The following is a 16,779-nucleotide window of genomic DNA, read 5'->3' as shown; positions in this document are numbered from 1 at the left end:
CCTGGCTGGATATTATTACATTAAGCCGTGGCTGTTCTCTGGTCCTCCTGTGCACCAGTTTTTCATTATCAGTAGTGCCAGATATGGTTGGTATTATCCATGACAATGCATGCTACCAGGTATGTTTTTGTAAATTCATGAAGCGATTATTTTTGCATCTTTAAAGAGAGATGCACCAGCAGTACAGGATGAACAAACAAACAGAAAATAAATAAACAGACTCGCACAGCACACAACATCTCCGATAGCTTCAGAGACTTTCCTTCAAACAAACCTGAGCTACATGAGGAAAATGTACAAAACCCCTTTTACTGCCAAACACATAACGTTTTCACTTTGTGTCAAGGAAAGGGTTTAATACTTTGCTGGAAGTATTGGGGGAAAAGAAACAATCTACATTCCCATTTAAACAGCCTCTAAAAAATAAAAACCATGTTAAATATTACACGTCTTTATATTAGGAGTCATTTTATGAGTCCACAAATAAAGTTCAGTCATTTAAATACTCACGTTCATGTTCACGTACATAGAAATCCACTCAGCAGTTTATTAGGAGCACCTGGCAACCAATAAACGTACCAGTTAAATAAAAGGTGTGATTAATTAAACAGCTTTCCATTGGTCATTTAGATGTCAACTGATATGTATAGACAGAGCATTATGTACACGTTCCATATATAGAAAAAGGGATGCATGTACTAAAAACTGCATGCATGTTTGTCTTTGGATCACAATAGTAAATACACAACTTGATACCACTATGCTGTTGAATTCTCAATTCTGATTGGTCAACAGCAGCTCTGACCTGTGTCCCAGCTGCAAGGGAAATCCAGGCTTTATATTAATGCACTTCTTCTATTATGTTATAATTTCTAAAGTAACAGCGAACTCACAGGGACTTCACAGGTGGACGTTTCACATAATCGAAGCTTATGATAAACAAACAACTTTCAGAAGAAAAACCTGTCATATATATATATATATATATATATATATATATATATATATAAAGAGAGAGAGAGAGAGAGGCTGTATAAATATATATATATATATAGAGAGAGAGAGAGAGAGAGAAAGAGAGAGAGAGAGAGAGAGAGAGGCTGTATATATATAAATATATATATATATAGAGAGAGAGAGAGAGAGAGAGAGAGAGAGAGATAGGCTGTATATGTATATATATATATATATATATATATAGAGAGAGAGAGAGAGAGAGAGAGAGAGAGAGGCTGTATATATATATATATATAGAGAGAGAGAGAGAGAGAGAGAGAGAGAGATAGGCTATTATTTACTTAAATTATAACTTTATTTGTGGGCTCATAACATGACTCCTAACGTAAAGAATCATATTATCTAATATTTAGCATGATTACTGTTTTGCTCCAATCGTGTCTTTACCCCTGTCTGTATACCCTGCAGACGCTAAGTTGAAAGAATAAAGTGTTGTTGTTGTTTTTTTTAATCCTTACAAAGAATGTTTTCCTCTCTCTCCCTCAGGGCAGTGGTACACGTGCAGGTTGGCGATGTGAACGAGTTCTCCCCTGTATTCAGCAGTGCTGTGTATTCAGGCTCTGTGCAGGAGGGCAGAGTGTGTGACAGCATCCTGCAGGTTGACGCCACAGACCGAGACTGTTCGCCTCAATACAGCCAGATCTGCAACTACCAGATCGTCACAGAGAACGCACCATTCGCTATCGACCGTAACGGTTAGACACACACGCTAACATTCACACAAACCGACACTCCCACAGAGTCAGTCAGAACACACACGCACACACCTTCACGCACACCAGCACCCCCACAGAGTCAGGCATAGCATACGCACGCTGACTTTTTCAAGCACACAACAACACCCACAGAGTCAGGCAAAACATATACAAACACACTTTCACACACACTGGCAGAGGCAGGTGTACCTCCATGAGCGCATTGTAAAAACATTAGGCTTATTATATAACATGTATGACTTCATCAATAAATGATGTTCTTTCATGCTTCAGATCCTTAAGTGTTGGTTTTCTTTGGCCTTTAAGTGAAAATCCAAGGACAAGGCCGAGAAATGCTTAAAAAGTGTTCGAATCCAATAAAGTTAGAGCATTTAATATGTAACACAATTGGCATTTATTATAGGTGTTAATCCCTGACCTCATTAAAGCGTACATTTTACCATAATTTTAATCACTCATTTTGGTAAGACTTCACAATTTACTCTTTAAACAAATTGTGATAAAGCATCCAGAACCAATAGCCTTTTTACTTTAAGGTGGGGCGTAATAATATTATCAGCTGTGTAGTCAAAATGTTCGCCCTTTTGTCTCTTTGCTCTGGAAACCAAAACAGCCTTTTCTGACCATTTGTGCTGGATATGTTTCTGTGGCATCACTAATACATATACAATTGAGGTCATAAGTTTACATACCCCTTGCAGAATCTACAAAATGTTAATAATAATAATAATAATAATAATAATAATAATAATAATAATAGAGGGATTTTTTTTTATTTACTACTGCCCTGAATAAGCTATTTCACATAACAGATGTTTACATATTTCAAAAGTTTGCATACCCTTGATTCTTAATACTGTGTGTTGTGACCTGGATGATCAACATCCCCTTGAGTCCTTTGTTTGTCCTGAGCAGTTAAACTGCCCAGTGCTCCTAAGAAAAATCCTCCAGATCCATTCTTTGGTTTTCCAGAATCTTCTGCATATTTGACCCCTTTATAACTTATGCTATAAGATTTGTAGATCCTTTCACAATGAGGACAACTGAGGGACTCATACACAATTATTACAAAAGGTGCAAACATTCACTGATGCTCAAGTAGGCAACACACTGCTTTAGGAACCCTGGTGGTGGTGGTGGTGGGGGGGGGGGGGGTGGTATTATTTAGTCTTCTGGGAAACATATAAATATCTTATGTAGCTTCTGATGGGCAGTGTTGGTTAGCTCAGTGGAATTTTTTTATGTTTTTTTTTTATTGAGAATTTCATTTTGGCCTGGAAATAAGCACACTCATGTATAAGAGATATCGCCAAACGAAGCTGATATCAGAAAATAACAGCTGAGGCGGAGGTGAAGATCACTATACTATATAAGGTGAAGTGGTCTGTTGAAGTGGGTGTTATCTCGTTTATGGCATAGCCGCTAAACTTAGCAGGGTTTAAAAAGTGGGACGTTGATTTGTTTCACTTACTCAAAAGGAACTGATGGTGAAATCTGATTTGATATCAAACATATTGAAACGAATCTGAAAATCCATCATTCAGGATGTTTTTTTTTTTTTTTTTTTAAATGGTTTAGTAGAACAGGCGGGAAGGTGAAAACATAAACTAATATGCGTAATAATATACAGTGTGTGCATAAGTATTCACGCCCCATTGAACTTTTCCACATTTTTAAGGAACTGAAATGGACTGTAGGCCATAAATCGACACAATACTGGAGTAGATGTAAAAATAAATAAATAAATAAATAAATAAACAATATTAAAAAAAGGCAGTGGCAGAGTAAAGAGGGGATTAGTCAGAGAAGCAACGGAGATATTCATGACATATAATCCAAGTTAAATCTATTTCAGTTTTATGCTGTAACGCTACAGTACAAAACATGGAAAAGTTGAGGGGGGTGAATACTTATGCAACATAGTATTCGGCATGATTACATTCCAACATGCTAAACTAAACATGTGATTGATTTATTAATTTTTTTTTACCAGATCCACTTTTGAGAGTCTATATATATCGAGTGTATTATGAATATTATTATAGTCAATTTAAACTGATCATAGCATTGTAAAATCAGTGCAACCTCCTGAGTCCTGGTGTGTGTCTGTGTGTGTATGTGTGTGTGTGTGTGTGTGTGTGTAGGCAACATCAGGAACACAGAGAGCCTGAGCTTCGACACCCAGCCGCACTATGAGATCAGTGTGACAGCTTTTGACTGCGGGCAGAAAAGAGCGACACGGAGCGCGACTGTACACATTCACGTCAAACCCATCTGCAAACCCGGCTGGCAAGGTATGAGATGCTAATTAACACGTGTGTGTGTGTGTGTGTGTGTGTGTGTGTGTGTGTGGAGAAATATGATTCAGACTGTCTGACACTGTCTGAAAACCAGGCACACCTTTCTAGATCATGCACACACTCTTTTGGAATACCGCCCCATCTTTCTGTCATTTCCCATACCTCTCTCAGCAGCTACTTATTATTTCTGACTCTCTTTCGCTCTTTCGGCACTATTTTGTCTTCAGCATTCTTTCCTTTTATATTCTCTGACTCCTTATATTAACTTTTTTCTATTTTTGAAACAGACACCAACACAACAGTGAAACTGGTTTGAGTGTTGTGTGTGTGTGTGTGTGTGTGTGTGTTGTTACAGCTGACAAACACACACTGAACACAGTCATTATTACAGAATATGTTATATATTTGTAAAATATATTATCTTTTACAAAAGTATTGCAGTGGATGACATCAGTCTCTGTAAATCTCAGAAGAAGTATACTGCAAAAGAAGCTAGAGCTACAGTTCCCTCCACTAATATTGGCACCCTTGGTAAATATGAGCAAAGAAGAAAAATATATTTTTCTTCAAATATATATGAGAAAATATATATTTGAGGTATATTCCCATTTATATTGTACATTGTTTCAGTACACCTGGGAGACTAGGAACAGGAAATTGTTCATCCATGACTTCCTGTTTCACAGGGGTATACATATGAGGTAACACATAAGCCAAATTGCATTAGTCATTCATCACAATGGGTAAGACCAAGGAATACTGCTGTGATGTGCGGCAAAAGGTTGTTGAGCTTCACAAAATGGGAAGTGGCAATAAGAAAATAGCACAAGCATTGAAAATCGACCTGGAAGAGGACGTGTGTCTATATCGTCTCAACGCACTGTGAAGAGGATGCTTCGAGTGGCCAAACAATCTCCAAGGATCACAGCTGGAGAATTGCAGAAGTTAGTTGCGTCTTGGGGTCAGAAAGTCTCCAAAACTACAATCCGAAGTCACCTACATCACCACAAGTTGTTTGGAAGGGTTTCGAGAAAAAAGCCTCTACTCTCATCCAAAAACAAACTCAAGCATCTTCAGTTTGCCAGACACTACCGGAACTTCAAATGGGATTCAGTTCTATGGTGAAAACCAAAATAGAGCTTTGTGGCAATAAACACCAGAGGTGGTTTTGGTGCACACAGAGAGGTAGCCATATGGAAAAGTACCTCATGCCCACGGTTAAATATGGTGCTGGATCTTTAATATTTTGGGGCTGTTTTTCTGCCAGAGGACCTGGACATTTTGTTACTATACATGGCATCATGGACTCTATCAAATATCAACAGATATTAAATGAAAACCTGACTGCCTCTGCCAGAAATCTTCAAATGGGCCGTGGTTGGATCTTCCAGCAGGACAATGATCCAAAACATACATCAAAATCAACACAAAAATGGATTACTGACCACAAAATCAAGGTCCTGACATGGCCATCCCAGTCCCCTGACCTGAAACCTATAGAAAACCTGTGGGGTGAACTGAAGAGAAGAGTCCACCAGCATGGACCTCGAGATTTGAAGGATCTGGAGAGATTCTGTATGGAGGAACGGTCTCAGGTCCCTTTCCCTGTATTCTCCAACCTCATCAGGCATTATAGGAGAAGATTCAGAGCTGTTATCTTGCAAAGGGAGGTAGCACAAAGTATTGACTAAAGGGTGCCACACCTATATTTAACAAAGATATTTTTGTTAAACCTGTGTTTTGTTTGCAACTGTTTGATATCTATGAGAGCAGAGTATTTTTGTGATTTTTTTAAACAAAAGATTAAACAATAAAAAAATTTCACAGCCTTCTTTGCTCATATTTACCAAGGGTGCCAATATTAGTGGAGGGAACTGTATATCTACTAGTAAAATAAATAAATTAATAAATGTATATAACCTGAAAAATGTTAATGTTAACTTATTCTACCTAATATCCTAATTAATGCGGAAAAAAGAACACAATTATACATTTCATTTTACTCAGATAGTTAAAAAAATAATCTTGTTGTAGCTATGTGTTTGTACACTCCATTTCAGGGTTGCCAGATTGTAACTCACAAATTGATGTGTTCTTAACTCCATTCACATGTGGAATCAAATAACCTTGTACTAATAAATATAATTGTGTTTAGATGTCATTTGGATATTGTTGATACTCAGTTTTAATTGAATTACATCTGAAAGACTTAATCCAATCTGGCAACCCATATTTTACATAACCACCTCCTCTGCTTTACACGGATTTTGCTGGGTTGACATGATGAAATTCGGATTCGTGCACTGCAACTTGGTGTGTCAATCTCAAATAGGGCTTGAATTAAGTGTCAATAATATTTATACAGCATAAAAGCTGTCACTGTGTCACATGACAGTTTCACCCGGTATCACTGAGTCCCCATCACCACAATACCAGACTTCCATGTCATCTGAACTCGCACCTGATACTCATTACTTCCTCATTTATTCATTGTTTATAGACTGCGTTCACTAGCTCATTGAGAAGTCTTGCCTTTCTGATTGCATGCCTATACCTTAATATCAGATGTTTTTTTGGTACTTTTGCTAGTTTCTGGTACTTCTGCATTGTTTACTGATTGACAGCCTTTGCACAATCCTCTTGCACGGATGACCGAGTGTTTGTCTCCAGTTGTGTCCTACTGTACGTTTATTCCAAAATAAACTCTGAACTTGGATCCTACCTCTCTTAGAGCATGCACAGTTTCAATAACAGTAATCCAAAACAGACGGACAGCGGCAATCGTAGTTTTGTAGGACGATCTCAATTTATTTATTAATTATATTATACATAAAATCAGCTTTCAGATTAGGTCGCTTAAGACTAACCTCCGAGACACGTGAAATCAGCCACCTACTGCTACTAAAATGTCACAGGGAAGCTTAAAATTCAGCACAAACTGCCCTTTTCTGTAGATACTACAAGCCACCAGACACCCATGTTTATAGACATATGAAATATCACTATTGGAATGTAGGAACTAGCAATTTTTTTCCCCTGCAACCCAAGTCATAGATAAGCCGTGTCCATAATTTGAATGAATCTCAGAATGTCCTTCCACGGAGTGCTTCCATAATTTAAGATTTATTTAGCCTATGAAGTGCAATTCCTGTTAATTATTTCCAAAATAAACCATGAAAAAGAAGAAAGTTTTCCATTCACCCTGAAGTGACCTAGTAAATTAAACGAAAGTGTGAAAATACTTTTTATATTAGGGACAGTGGGAGAGGGAGAGGAGAAAAAAAAAAAAACGAGCGTGTGTGTAGTGAGTAAACAGTTTCCTGCTGAGCTTCATAACCAGAGGTAAATAATTCAGCAGGGATTCTGAGTGAGCTACTTCACTAGATAGACACACATGCACACACACACACACACACACACATAAATAATACGGCTACAGCAGTCATTTCTGGATAGACATTTGATACTCAAATGATTTAATCGCACTCAGAGTGGTAGTGTTTTCTAAGAAATCTTGTCAATCTGGTCATTTTGAACAGGAATTTGAATTTGAAGTATGAATACTATTGTATCTGTGAATATGTACATATATAAATACCAATAACTACATTTTTCCTAATTGAACACTTACTGGGGGCACGGTGGCTTAGTGGTTAGCACGTTTGCCTCACACCTCCAGAGTTGGGGGTCCGACTGTGGGAATCGGCAGACGTGGGCTCTACCCTGTGGGCATGGGGTTTGCATGTTCTCCCTGTGCTCCATATGTTTCCTCCAGGTACTCTGGTTTCCTCCCCCAGTCCAACGACACGCGTTGTAGGCTGATTGGCATTTCCAAATTGTCCGTAGTGTGTGAATAGTGTTTGTGAGTGTGTGCACAATTGTGCCCTGCAATGGGTCTAGGGTGTCTCGCCTTGTGCCTTGAGTTACCTGAGATATGCTCCAGGCTTCCCATGACAGAAAATGGATGGATGGTTGAATACTTCCCTGTATGAGCCCCTGAAATGTGCTATGCATACAATATTTACAAAAAGATGAATATCTCATTTTTGTAGTATTCCCTACTTTGAAAGTTGAAATGTGACACCATGTTGGCGTTTCTCAACCGATGGAAATTCATTTTGCCCTGAAGGCTAAGTGCAGAACTGCAAACATCTACGGTTTAGTTGTAGCATTTATGGGGTTTTTTTAACCTCTTGCTACGGCAGTATAGGAGACACCTGAAAACAATGCTTTTCTGTTTTGTCAGCTAAAGCAGCAATCTGAACTAATGCGGATACCATTCAGATGGTGGAAAATGGAATTCACTGAAGGGGAAAGGACTTGGGATATTGAAGACACTCATTTATTTATTTATTTATTTTTTAGGGGAATTTGGCTTGTGAATTCTGTGAACCAATAGAACACAAGTAAGCAGGACTGGGGTCTCTTTTCTAAGTATCAAAATGGAGGAGATGCTAATTATTAAATCGCGGTCACACCAGATTATTGCTTCACTGATTTCTCATTGTTGCCTGGTGCACACCATAAAAATAGCCATCTCGTCCAAAGACATACGATACGCTATGGATTCTGTAGTCTTTTATTTGATGATTTTATCAATGTTACATTCTTGTTAGCAATGTTGTCAGAGTTTTTTCTGAGTCAATTTCCCAACAGATCTGTAGAAAATGTTGATATTTCTGAAAGATTTATCGTTTCCACTGCTTCCTTTATGTTGTCTGTATAAAAGACTCAACAGCTACGTGCTAGCTCATTAAATCATTAACCATTATTAGCTAGCTCGTACTCGCCATCCATTTTGATTAGTTTTCATGACTGGAACACCTTTGAGTCATGTCAAAGGCATGACTTTAAGAATTCTTGAAGACACACCCACTAAGAGCAGCTTGCATATCCATTTTGAGACTTGATGATACACAGCATTTGCATACTCAATAAGGGCTCATGTCCATGTGGGTTTCCTCCATGTTTTCTGGTTTCCACCCACCTTAAAATGTCAAAACATGTTAATAGGCAGATTGTCTATGCTAAATTGCCCCTAGTTGTGAATGAGTGTGTGAATATGTGAATGCCTGGTACCCTGCCATGTACTGGGTGTTTACTCCGTATCCACTGCATCCCTGATCACCTGACCAAGATGAAGCAATGATTGAAGATGAATGAACAATGAATGTCTTCTGGGGTCTGTGAGATCTTGTTGCTTTCGTGTCTTGCTGCTTGTTGCTTTTCTATCCAACATGCCCTGATATGAGCAAAATAATATGTGTGTCTGAAATTAATTGAGCAGCTTCATCTTAATCCCTGCTGAATGATTATGGTCCTCTTATGAGAACCACTAGCATTAGCATAATTGTAAACCATGTGAATGCTGGTCCTGGTCCTGTCTTCTTCAAATGCACTCTCACATTTATTCTTGATCATTTCCAATGCACCCCCCCCCCCCCCCCACACACACACAGATGCGTACATGTAAACATTCAGACTACACAGACTAATAGCCAAAGCAAACTTTGGAGAAAAAAATAGTAAATGAATAGGATGGTGTGTTATAGAAGCTGTGACTCTGTATGTGTGTGTGTGTGTGCATGTTTGATAATGAATCAGAGTGACAGCTGCTTGTGTTACCCAACATATCGTGTTATTTCTTTCACCTTATTCACATTTGGGTTTGTTTGTTTTTTTTGGTGCCATACGTTTGTTTATTAGTCTTGCACGGCATCTACGAGGCTAACGTTGCTAACAAGCTTGCAACTTCCAGCTTGCGAAATGAGTGTCAAAGCATCACACTACAAAAAGTTGAATAGAAGGTCAATATTAGACTTGCTTATGTAGGTTTTGACACAATATGACACCGTTGTCTATGAAAATGGAGAGAAGGATGTTGCAGATCTAAGAGATTGTGATCTAGGATAAGTCAAATCACTTTCTTTCTCAGTTTCACTCCACGCAATCATCGGGCACTGAAAGGGCATTCATTATTGTAGAAATGATTTAGTAAGTACATGATTAGTAAGTATTCAATTTACATCAGACTCATTCTGCTATTTTAGGAAAGGGATTATGTAGAAATTGTGTATTAGTGAATCCATGTGTGAATTCCTATCTAAAGTTACTGAAGATGAATGAATGAATAAATGAATGTATTACCGACTTTTTATAGTCATGTTTTTGAGGCATGTATGCAATCTGTACAAAGCTAAATGGGTACCTATAAACGTTCCTTAATAGAGAACCAGAGAACCAAACTTCAGACATCAAACACGTATTAGTACCTTTTAATGGGGGGGATATAAATCAATCAATAAATAAAAAATGCCACTCATTCCACTTCTAGACAAGATTTTACAGTACATTACTGTACACTCATGGAGCATCACAAAGTAAAAGTAACTGCATAAAAGTGCAGCAGCACAAAGATCCTGTGACTTTAGTAATAAAACGAAAACAATAACTTTCAACTGTGTATGTGAGCAAATTGATAAAAAAAGAAAGACTAAAGCAAAAGCAGTTATGTGTGTGAATGAAAAAAGCACACGCTTGCTCACATTTCTCTCACAGCAGGAGTAATAATAGTAGCACATTTTATTTATTTCAGTGATCTAAACCTTGCATCATTTCGAAAACAGTCATCTTTCCCTTTTTTCTTCTCACATCATACATGGAACTATCTGCTTACCAGCTTGGGGGGCAGTAGTGGCTTGACAGTTAAGGCTCTGGGTTACTGATCGGAAGGTTGGGGGTTCAAGCCCCTGAACTTCCAGGCTCTGGGTTACTGATCGGAAGGTTGGAGGTTCAAACCCCAGCACTGCCAGGCTCTGGGTTACTGATCGGAAGGTTGGAGGTTCAAGCCCCAGCACTGCCAGGCTCTGGGTTACTGATCGGAAGGTTGGAGGTTCAAACCCCAGCACTTCCAGGCTCTGGGTTACTGATCGGAAGGTTGGAGGTTCAAACCCCAGCACTTCCAGGCTCTGGGTTACTGATCGGAAGGTTGGAGGTTCAAGCCCCAGCACTTCCAGGCTCTGGGTTACTGATCAGAAGGTTGGAGGTTCAAACCCCAGCACTTCCAGGCTCTGGGTTACTGATCGGAAGGTTGGAGGTTCAAGCCCCAGCACTGCCAGGCTCTGGGTTACTGATCGGAAGGTTGGAGGTTCAAACCCCAGCACTTCCAGGCTCTGGGTTACTGATCGGAAGGTTGGAGGTTCAAACCCCAGCACTTCCAGGCTCTGGGTTACTGATCGGAAGGTTGGAGGTTCAAGCCCCAGCACTTCCAGGCTCTGGGTTACTGATCAGAAGGTTGGAGGTTCAAACCCCAGCATTACCAGGCTCTGGGTTACTGATCGGAAGGTTGAGGGTTCAAACCCCAGCAATGCCAGGCTGCCATTGTTGGGCCCTTGAGAAAGGCCCTTAACCCTCTCTGCTCCAGGGGCACTGTGTCATTGCTAACCCAACTTCCTAACATGGGATATGCGAAGAAAAGAATTTCCCTGTGCTGTAATGTATATGCGACCAATAAAAGACTCATTACTCATTATGACCATGGTGTCCTGTCCTCCAAATCTGGGGATAGCATCCTCTCATGCTTTTCTTTCTCAGAGGCCAGGCACCCCTCCACAGCTGGCTAGTAGAGCTTGTGTCTAAGCATTGCTATTATATCCCTTTACACACTATATGATGTTTACTGCTGAATCTGCTACTCGATTGACCTCACAGTGAGCAGCATTACTGATCATTTTCTCCTCCAGTGTTGATTCCTGTCTCTGTGGTTTTCCCCCTTCATTTTTGCCACATCCTCTGCCAACTAACTGGCTAGCAGAGCTTGAGACATTGTGAGTGTAGTAGAACAGTGCTCCCTTGATACAGCATGATGAAGGACTATGGCCAGATGTGTGCCTTGTTAAAGTGCTGAGTGCAGACACACTGATAACTCCCTGGGAAAAAAAAAACTTTCAATATTGCATCACATGTGACATGCACTGGCAATTTGTTGGCACAAACTTGACCAGTTCTCCCTGCCTTGAACAGAATCTTTTCCTGTGGCCTGCTTACAGCTGGCCTTGTTGAGAGCAAGTGATTTTCTGAGGCTTTGCAGTGTTACAGCAGATGCACTGTCGAGTCAGCACATATGTCCAAAGCTATGCACTCCAAGATGATAGCCTATATCTAGTAAAGGTTTGACCAGACAGTGTGTGCCAAGTCAACATGATGCTAGTTGTGACTTACCCTGGCAAAGCCAGACAGTCCACTGGGACCCTGCTCTTGGACTGGCCTCACCACTTATAGACCATTCCTCTACCTTTCCTCTACCACTTATTATTCTCAATTTATGCAGAATTCAGCAACTAGGCTTCAGAGTCCAACGTGGTTCCAAGATGGCCAGTAAGACCTTAGTTCGCATTATTGATTTTGCTAGTTGAAACATGCCGGCAGCTTCCTTCCTAAGCCGATCTGCTGTCCCGGGTAGACAATTTGACGCTTTATACCTGTAGATTCGCTGTCTCTTTGGAACTTGCCACTCAGACTTAATCAGAAAATGATGTCTGAAGTCTAGCAGTCCAGGTAGACTTAGTAGTCTAAGTAGTCCAAGATACTTCTGTATGCAAGAACTCTTAGTATACAGGCATTGCATGTCCTTATGGGGAAACACCATTCTGTGCATATTCTGTCCTTCTTGACTGGACCTGGTGCATTGTTTGTTCCCTAGGATTACATTCTCCAGGGACTGTAGAGTCCCATAGGCTGATTAGTACAATCCGCCTGGACCGTACTGTACCTTAGAAGTGTGAGTTTTCTGTCAAAAGCCATATGACCTGACTTTATGAACCATTGCATCCATCAGTCTGCAAATGATCCAGTGTTCTGCTTGTTGTGTGCCCAATGGTGTTAGTTTAAATGGATGGCAACTACCTGATCCTCTGACTAATTGTACCATTACTATGAGAGTACAATAAGGTGGAGGATCTGTTGTGATTACTCCACTGGGCAGACAATGTCACCTTGGTCTATAGACAGACTATAAACCTAGCCCCTACAAGGAGCATCTCCTCCTCACTTGCCTTATTTTGTGGTGTACCACTCCAGGAAGTCTCTACTATCTTAGGAATCACCTTGCATATTTACCAGATTCTACAAGGTTAGTATCACCCCTTCCAGTGTTAAGAGTATGGTGGTCACCTCTCAGGGAAGTCCTGTTGGTATAAATAGGCCAAGTGGTTCACACTACTCCTGTGGTTAGAACTGGTGCTAATTCTGCACCAGCTCAGCAAGGAGGTTTGAAAGAAAGGTGGCTGTATGATGGTGGCATTTATTACAGGTATTGTTTCATATGTGTTATATGTCACGACAGGACTTTGATGGAATATCTCAGTGCACACATGCAGAAGGAAATATTTCACACTGCCCCTGAGGGTTATCCAGCATTCCTATTTTGACAGCTGCATATTTAACTAGCATTTTCATACCCTTATTCAGTTATAACAATTTTGAGATCAGTTAAACTATAAACTTCAATAAATCACAATCATTTAATTAAATTAACCATGGAGCACAGTTTCTAAATGTGATGTGATAAATGCATTTCATATTCATCACACACACACACACACACACACATACACATACACTCCTCAAATATTCTGAGTGACTGTGTGAGATTGAATAAACCTAATAACAAATGTTGTTGCTGACAGGAAAACTCAAAATAAATTATATTGTGTCTTCCATATTAATAGGAAACATGAGCTTGAGTTAATGCATGCAGATTTTAGATTCTAGTACATCATCTATTAAATTGTCCATGCAACACAGACGCAAGGGTGACACATACTACTGAGTAGGTCCGTGACAGTATCAAATGTTCATGCCACACCACAATAAATGAAAAAGTTTCCTTTTTTATTGCTTACATCATTGTTAAAGTAAAGTATTTAAAATAATACAGTATATCTTCCAGGCAGTCATCATCCAGGATGAACAGTGGATGGATGCAGCATAGGTGTCCTTGCCTAAATAATAACCATCTTATATTTACTTATATTTAAAAAACAGAGTTGAACCCTCAGGATAGCGAGCCTGAGAAAATATTTTTTCAGCTATAGATGGTCCATGAGTGTAATAAAAAGTAAGTGTACGAAACGGGTACAGTACAAGTCTTCTTTACTCACTGATTATAGAATGTATAAATATTCTGACACATTAGAAAGTCTTTAGTGCAGCAGAAATATCATTTTGTAGCTAACATTCGCATTTAGATTAGCACTGAATATTAGCTAGCTACATGTGCAATGTGCTTACTTAAACTAAAGGTTCCTGGGTGACTGGAGCTGAAGGTCAATTAGCAGACATGTTAGTTGTGTTTGTGTGATGGCACCGAAACATATAATGTATGTTCTAATGTATTTGAAAATGTCAGGAAAACATCTTATCCGTTTTTTTAAACATTGAAATATCTTATATTTCACTTCTTGTGGTCTGACTATGCATTGAAAAATACATAAATAGATCAATAATTATATGATTTATTAGTTATGTAATGAGATTAAGAGATTGCTCAGTTACAAACAGCCAGATCGAGTTATATAAAATATATACAAACAGTATATGATTTTACAGAATTATAATGTTATATCGGTGTTAGGCCAATTTTCGAAAATCCAATCAAAATGTTTCAAAATTTACATGAGGTAAATTTGAAGTAAATTTCTAACATACTAAAAATGACATGAACAGCTCAATGAGCGTAATTTTAATATGTTAGAGATTTGGTGGCTTGAACTTTCAAAGTCAAAACTTTGATGAACCCATACAGTACCCATACAGTATCATAAAACAGCATTTCACTCAGATAGAATGTTATAATACTAAGCTTACAGTTTGCCCTGATGTCTGTTTTTTTTTTAATGAAAAAAGCACAAACGTTGGTCAAAAAATTGCCTATACAGGGAATTTTCTCCTACATTGAACTCAGGCATAGTGACTGTCATAGTGACTATATATAAATATATCAATATATAGTAAACCTGATTAGTGAGACATGCCTACTGCTGAGTGATAATTTGAAAAAATCTTTTATTTGACACAACAGAATCTTGCCTATTCAATATACTGCTATATCTCACGTTCTCTCTCTCTTTCTTTCTTTCATGCTAGGCTGGAGTAAACGTGTGGACTATGAGCCAGGTATGGGTAGTAAACCACTCTTTCCCAAAATGCACCTGGAGACGTGTGAGGGCACTGTGTCATTGGTAAGGACCACTGTTGAGCTACAGACCGGTCATATCGGGAAAGGCTGCGATCGAGAGACCTACTCAGAGAAATCTCTGCAGAAACTCTGTGGTGAGTTTAATGAGTTGGTTTGCGTTAATATGTATGCTGCTGATAGGAAACTAGCCTGGATTTCACACGGCTTTTACCCCGGTGATGAACACAGTTCACAATTGCACTATTTCTTAGACAGTACTAGTTTGCAGATGGTTTGAAGCAGTCAGGGTTGATGATTGGCACAGAAAATTGAGACGTGTTCATGGCAGAACATCTTTTTCTTCAGTGCAGTCACAGAGAGTCAGAGTGTATCAGACATGTCTGGATTTTTTATTTTTTTTTTTTGGTCAAGAACAATTCATATCTGAAGGGAAAATCGGAATAGCCGATAAAAATTGAGAGGGCAAAAACCGTAAAATACAGGAAGCCTCGAGAAAAATCAATTGAGAAAAATGGCATTTGTGGCTGCAGTCAAGTTCCCCAGTGGAGGGCAAACTAAGTGAGTTGTCGAAGGAGAATGATGAAATAGGAATACAAAACTGAGTTGCAAAAGCTTTGGACCAACCAATAAGACGTCCATGTTTGCTTTGATAACATCATCTTCCAGTAATAATAGTGTTACAGGAGTACTGGAATACAAAGCATAATCCAAATACATTTAGTATGTGATTTCTACTCGCTTACTGTCAAAAAACACTTTTAAAAACATAATCTATTGGCCTACAAATTGTATAGTCCTATAATATTTTCCAACAACAACAAAAAATACAAAAAAAATGTTGTTAAAACGTTGTAAAGTTTTAAAGGCTAGTATAACACGGGTGTGTATTCAGCTAAATTGTCCTGTTGAAGCAAAACTCGACAACCCGGTTGCTGATTCTTGGCCACTGATGCGATTTGACAAAAGCATTTTGAACCGTTAAATGCTTTCCAAGATAGAGGTCACTCGCTCACTGGTTCGGAAAATGAAACAGAAAATAGCTGCTGTGTTTTTGACGAGCAGCAATAGTTCAAAGCAGGACATTTATTGAGTATATTCTAAAGCAAGAAAAAAAAACAAAATGTATAAATATATAAAACATGAGTCATCCTTGTGAGCGATGTCTTACCATGTATCTTACCATCCTTGTAAGTGAGGCCTCCAACCAAAAACATGAGAGGGTATAAGGTAGTGTTTTGACTCAATATTAAAATCCAGTGGATAAGGCAATCCTAATCCCGGAAAATGGGAACTTTCATTCTCATCCGGAGTGTTCAAGTGTACAGGATACAACCTACAAGCCAGGATGTGCAGTGGTCCAGCACACATGAAACAGCCCAATTTATGCAAAATGCCTTAATTAAATAAGATAAACTCATATTTACTGCTTTATTAACTCTGGATGTTAATGCTGGCTATAATGCATGGTTTTCTCTTTCAAGTGATTCTTAAAACGACATAGGGTTCACTTTGATCTCTGAAGTTGAAATCCCTTCCACAGTATCACAGA

General features: G+C 38.9%; 1 protein-coding gene across 1 annotated transcript; it reads left to right on the top strand.

The window, feature by feature from the left end:
* The first annotated feature begins 1,306 nt into the window (after positions 1 to 1,306).
* On the top strand, positions 1,307 to 15,935 carry LOC128620939 (calsyntenin-2-like). The gene is made up of 3 exons (XM_053646314.1): positions 1,307 to 1,712; positions 3,878 to 4,027; positions 15,179 to 15,935. Exons 1-3 carry the CDS (start codon positions 1,481 to 1,483, stop codon positions 15,505 to 15,507), a joined length of 711 nt encoding a protein of 236 aa, XP_053502289.1. The 5' UTR covers positions 1,307 to 1,480; the 3' UTR covers positions 15,508 to 15,935.
* Positions 15,936 to 16,779: the final 844 nt, after the last annotated feature.

The sequence above is a fragment of the Ictalurus furcatus genome, chromosome 17 (assembly GCF_023375685.1).
Source record: "Ictalurus furcatus strain D&B chromosome 17, Billie_1.0, whole genome shotgun sequence".
NCBI classification, from domain to species: domain Eukaryota; kingdom Metazoa; phylum Chordata; class Actinopteri; order Siluriformes; family Ictaluridae; genus Ictalurus; species Ictalurus furcatus.
This window is presented reverse-complemented; position numbering and strand designations above follow the sequence as displayed.

Excerpts from the sequence above, each read along its gene's own strand:
- LOC128620939 (XM_053646314.1), top strand. The coding sequence starts at position 1,481 with ATGTTTTCCTCTCTCTCCCTCAGGGCAGTGGTACACGTGCAGGTTGGC. Across the intron at positions 1,713-3,877 it reads ATTCGCTATCGACCGTAACG|GCAACATCAGGAACACAGAG; the intron begins GTTAGACACACA and ends GTGTGTGTGTAG. Across the intron at positions 4,028-15,178 it reads CTGCAAACCCGGCTGGCAAG|GCTGGAGTAAACGTGTGGAC; the intron begins GTATGAGATGCT and ends CTTTCATGCTAG.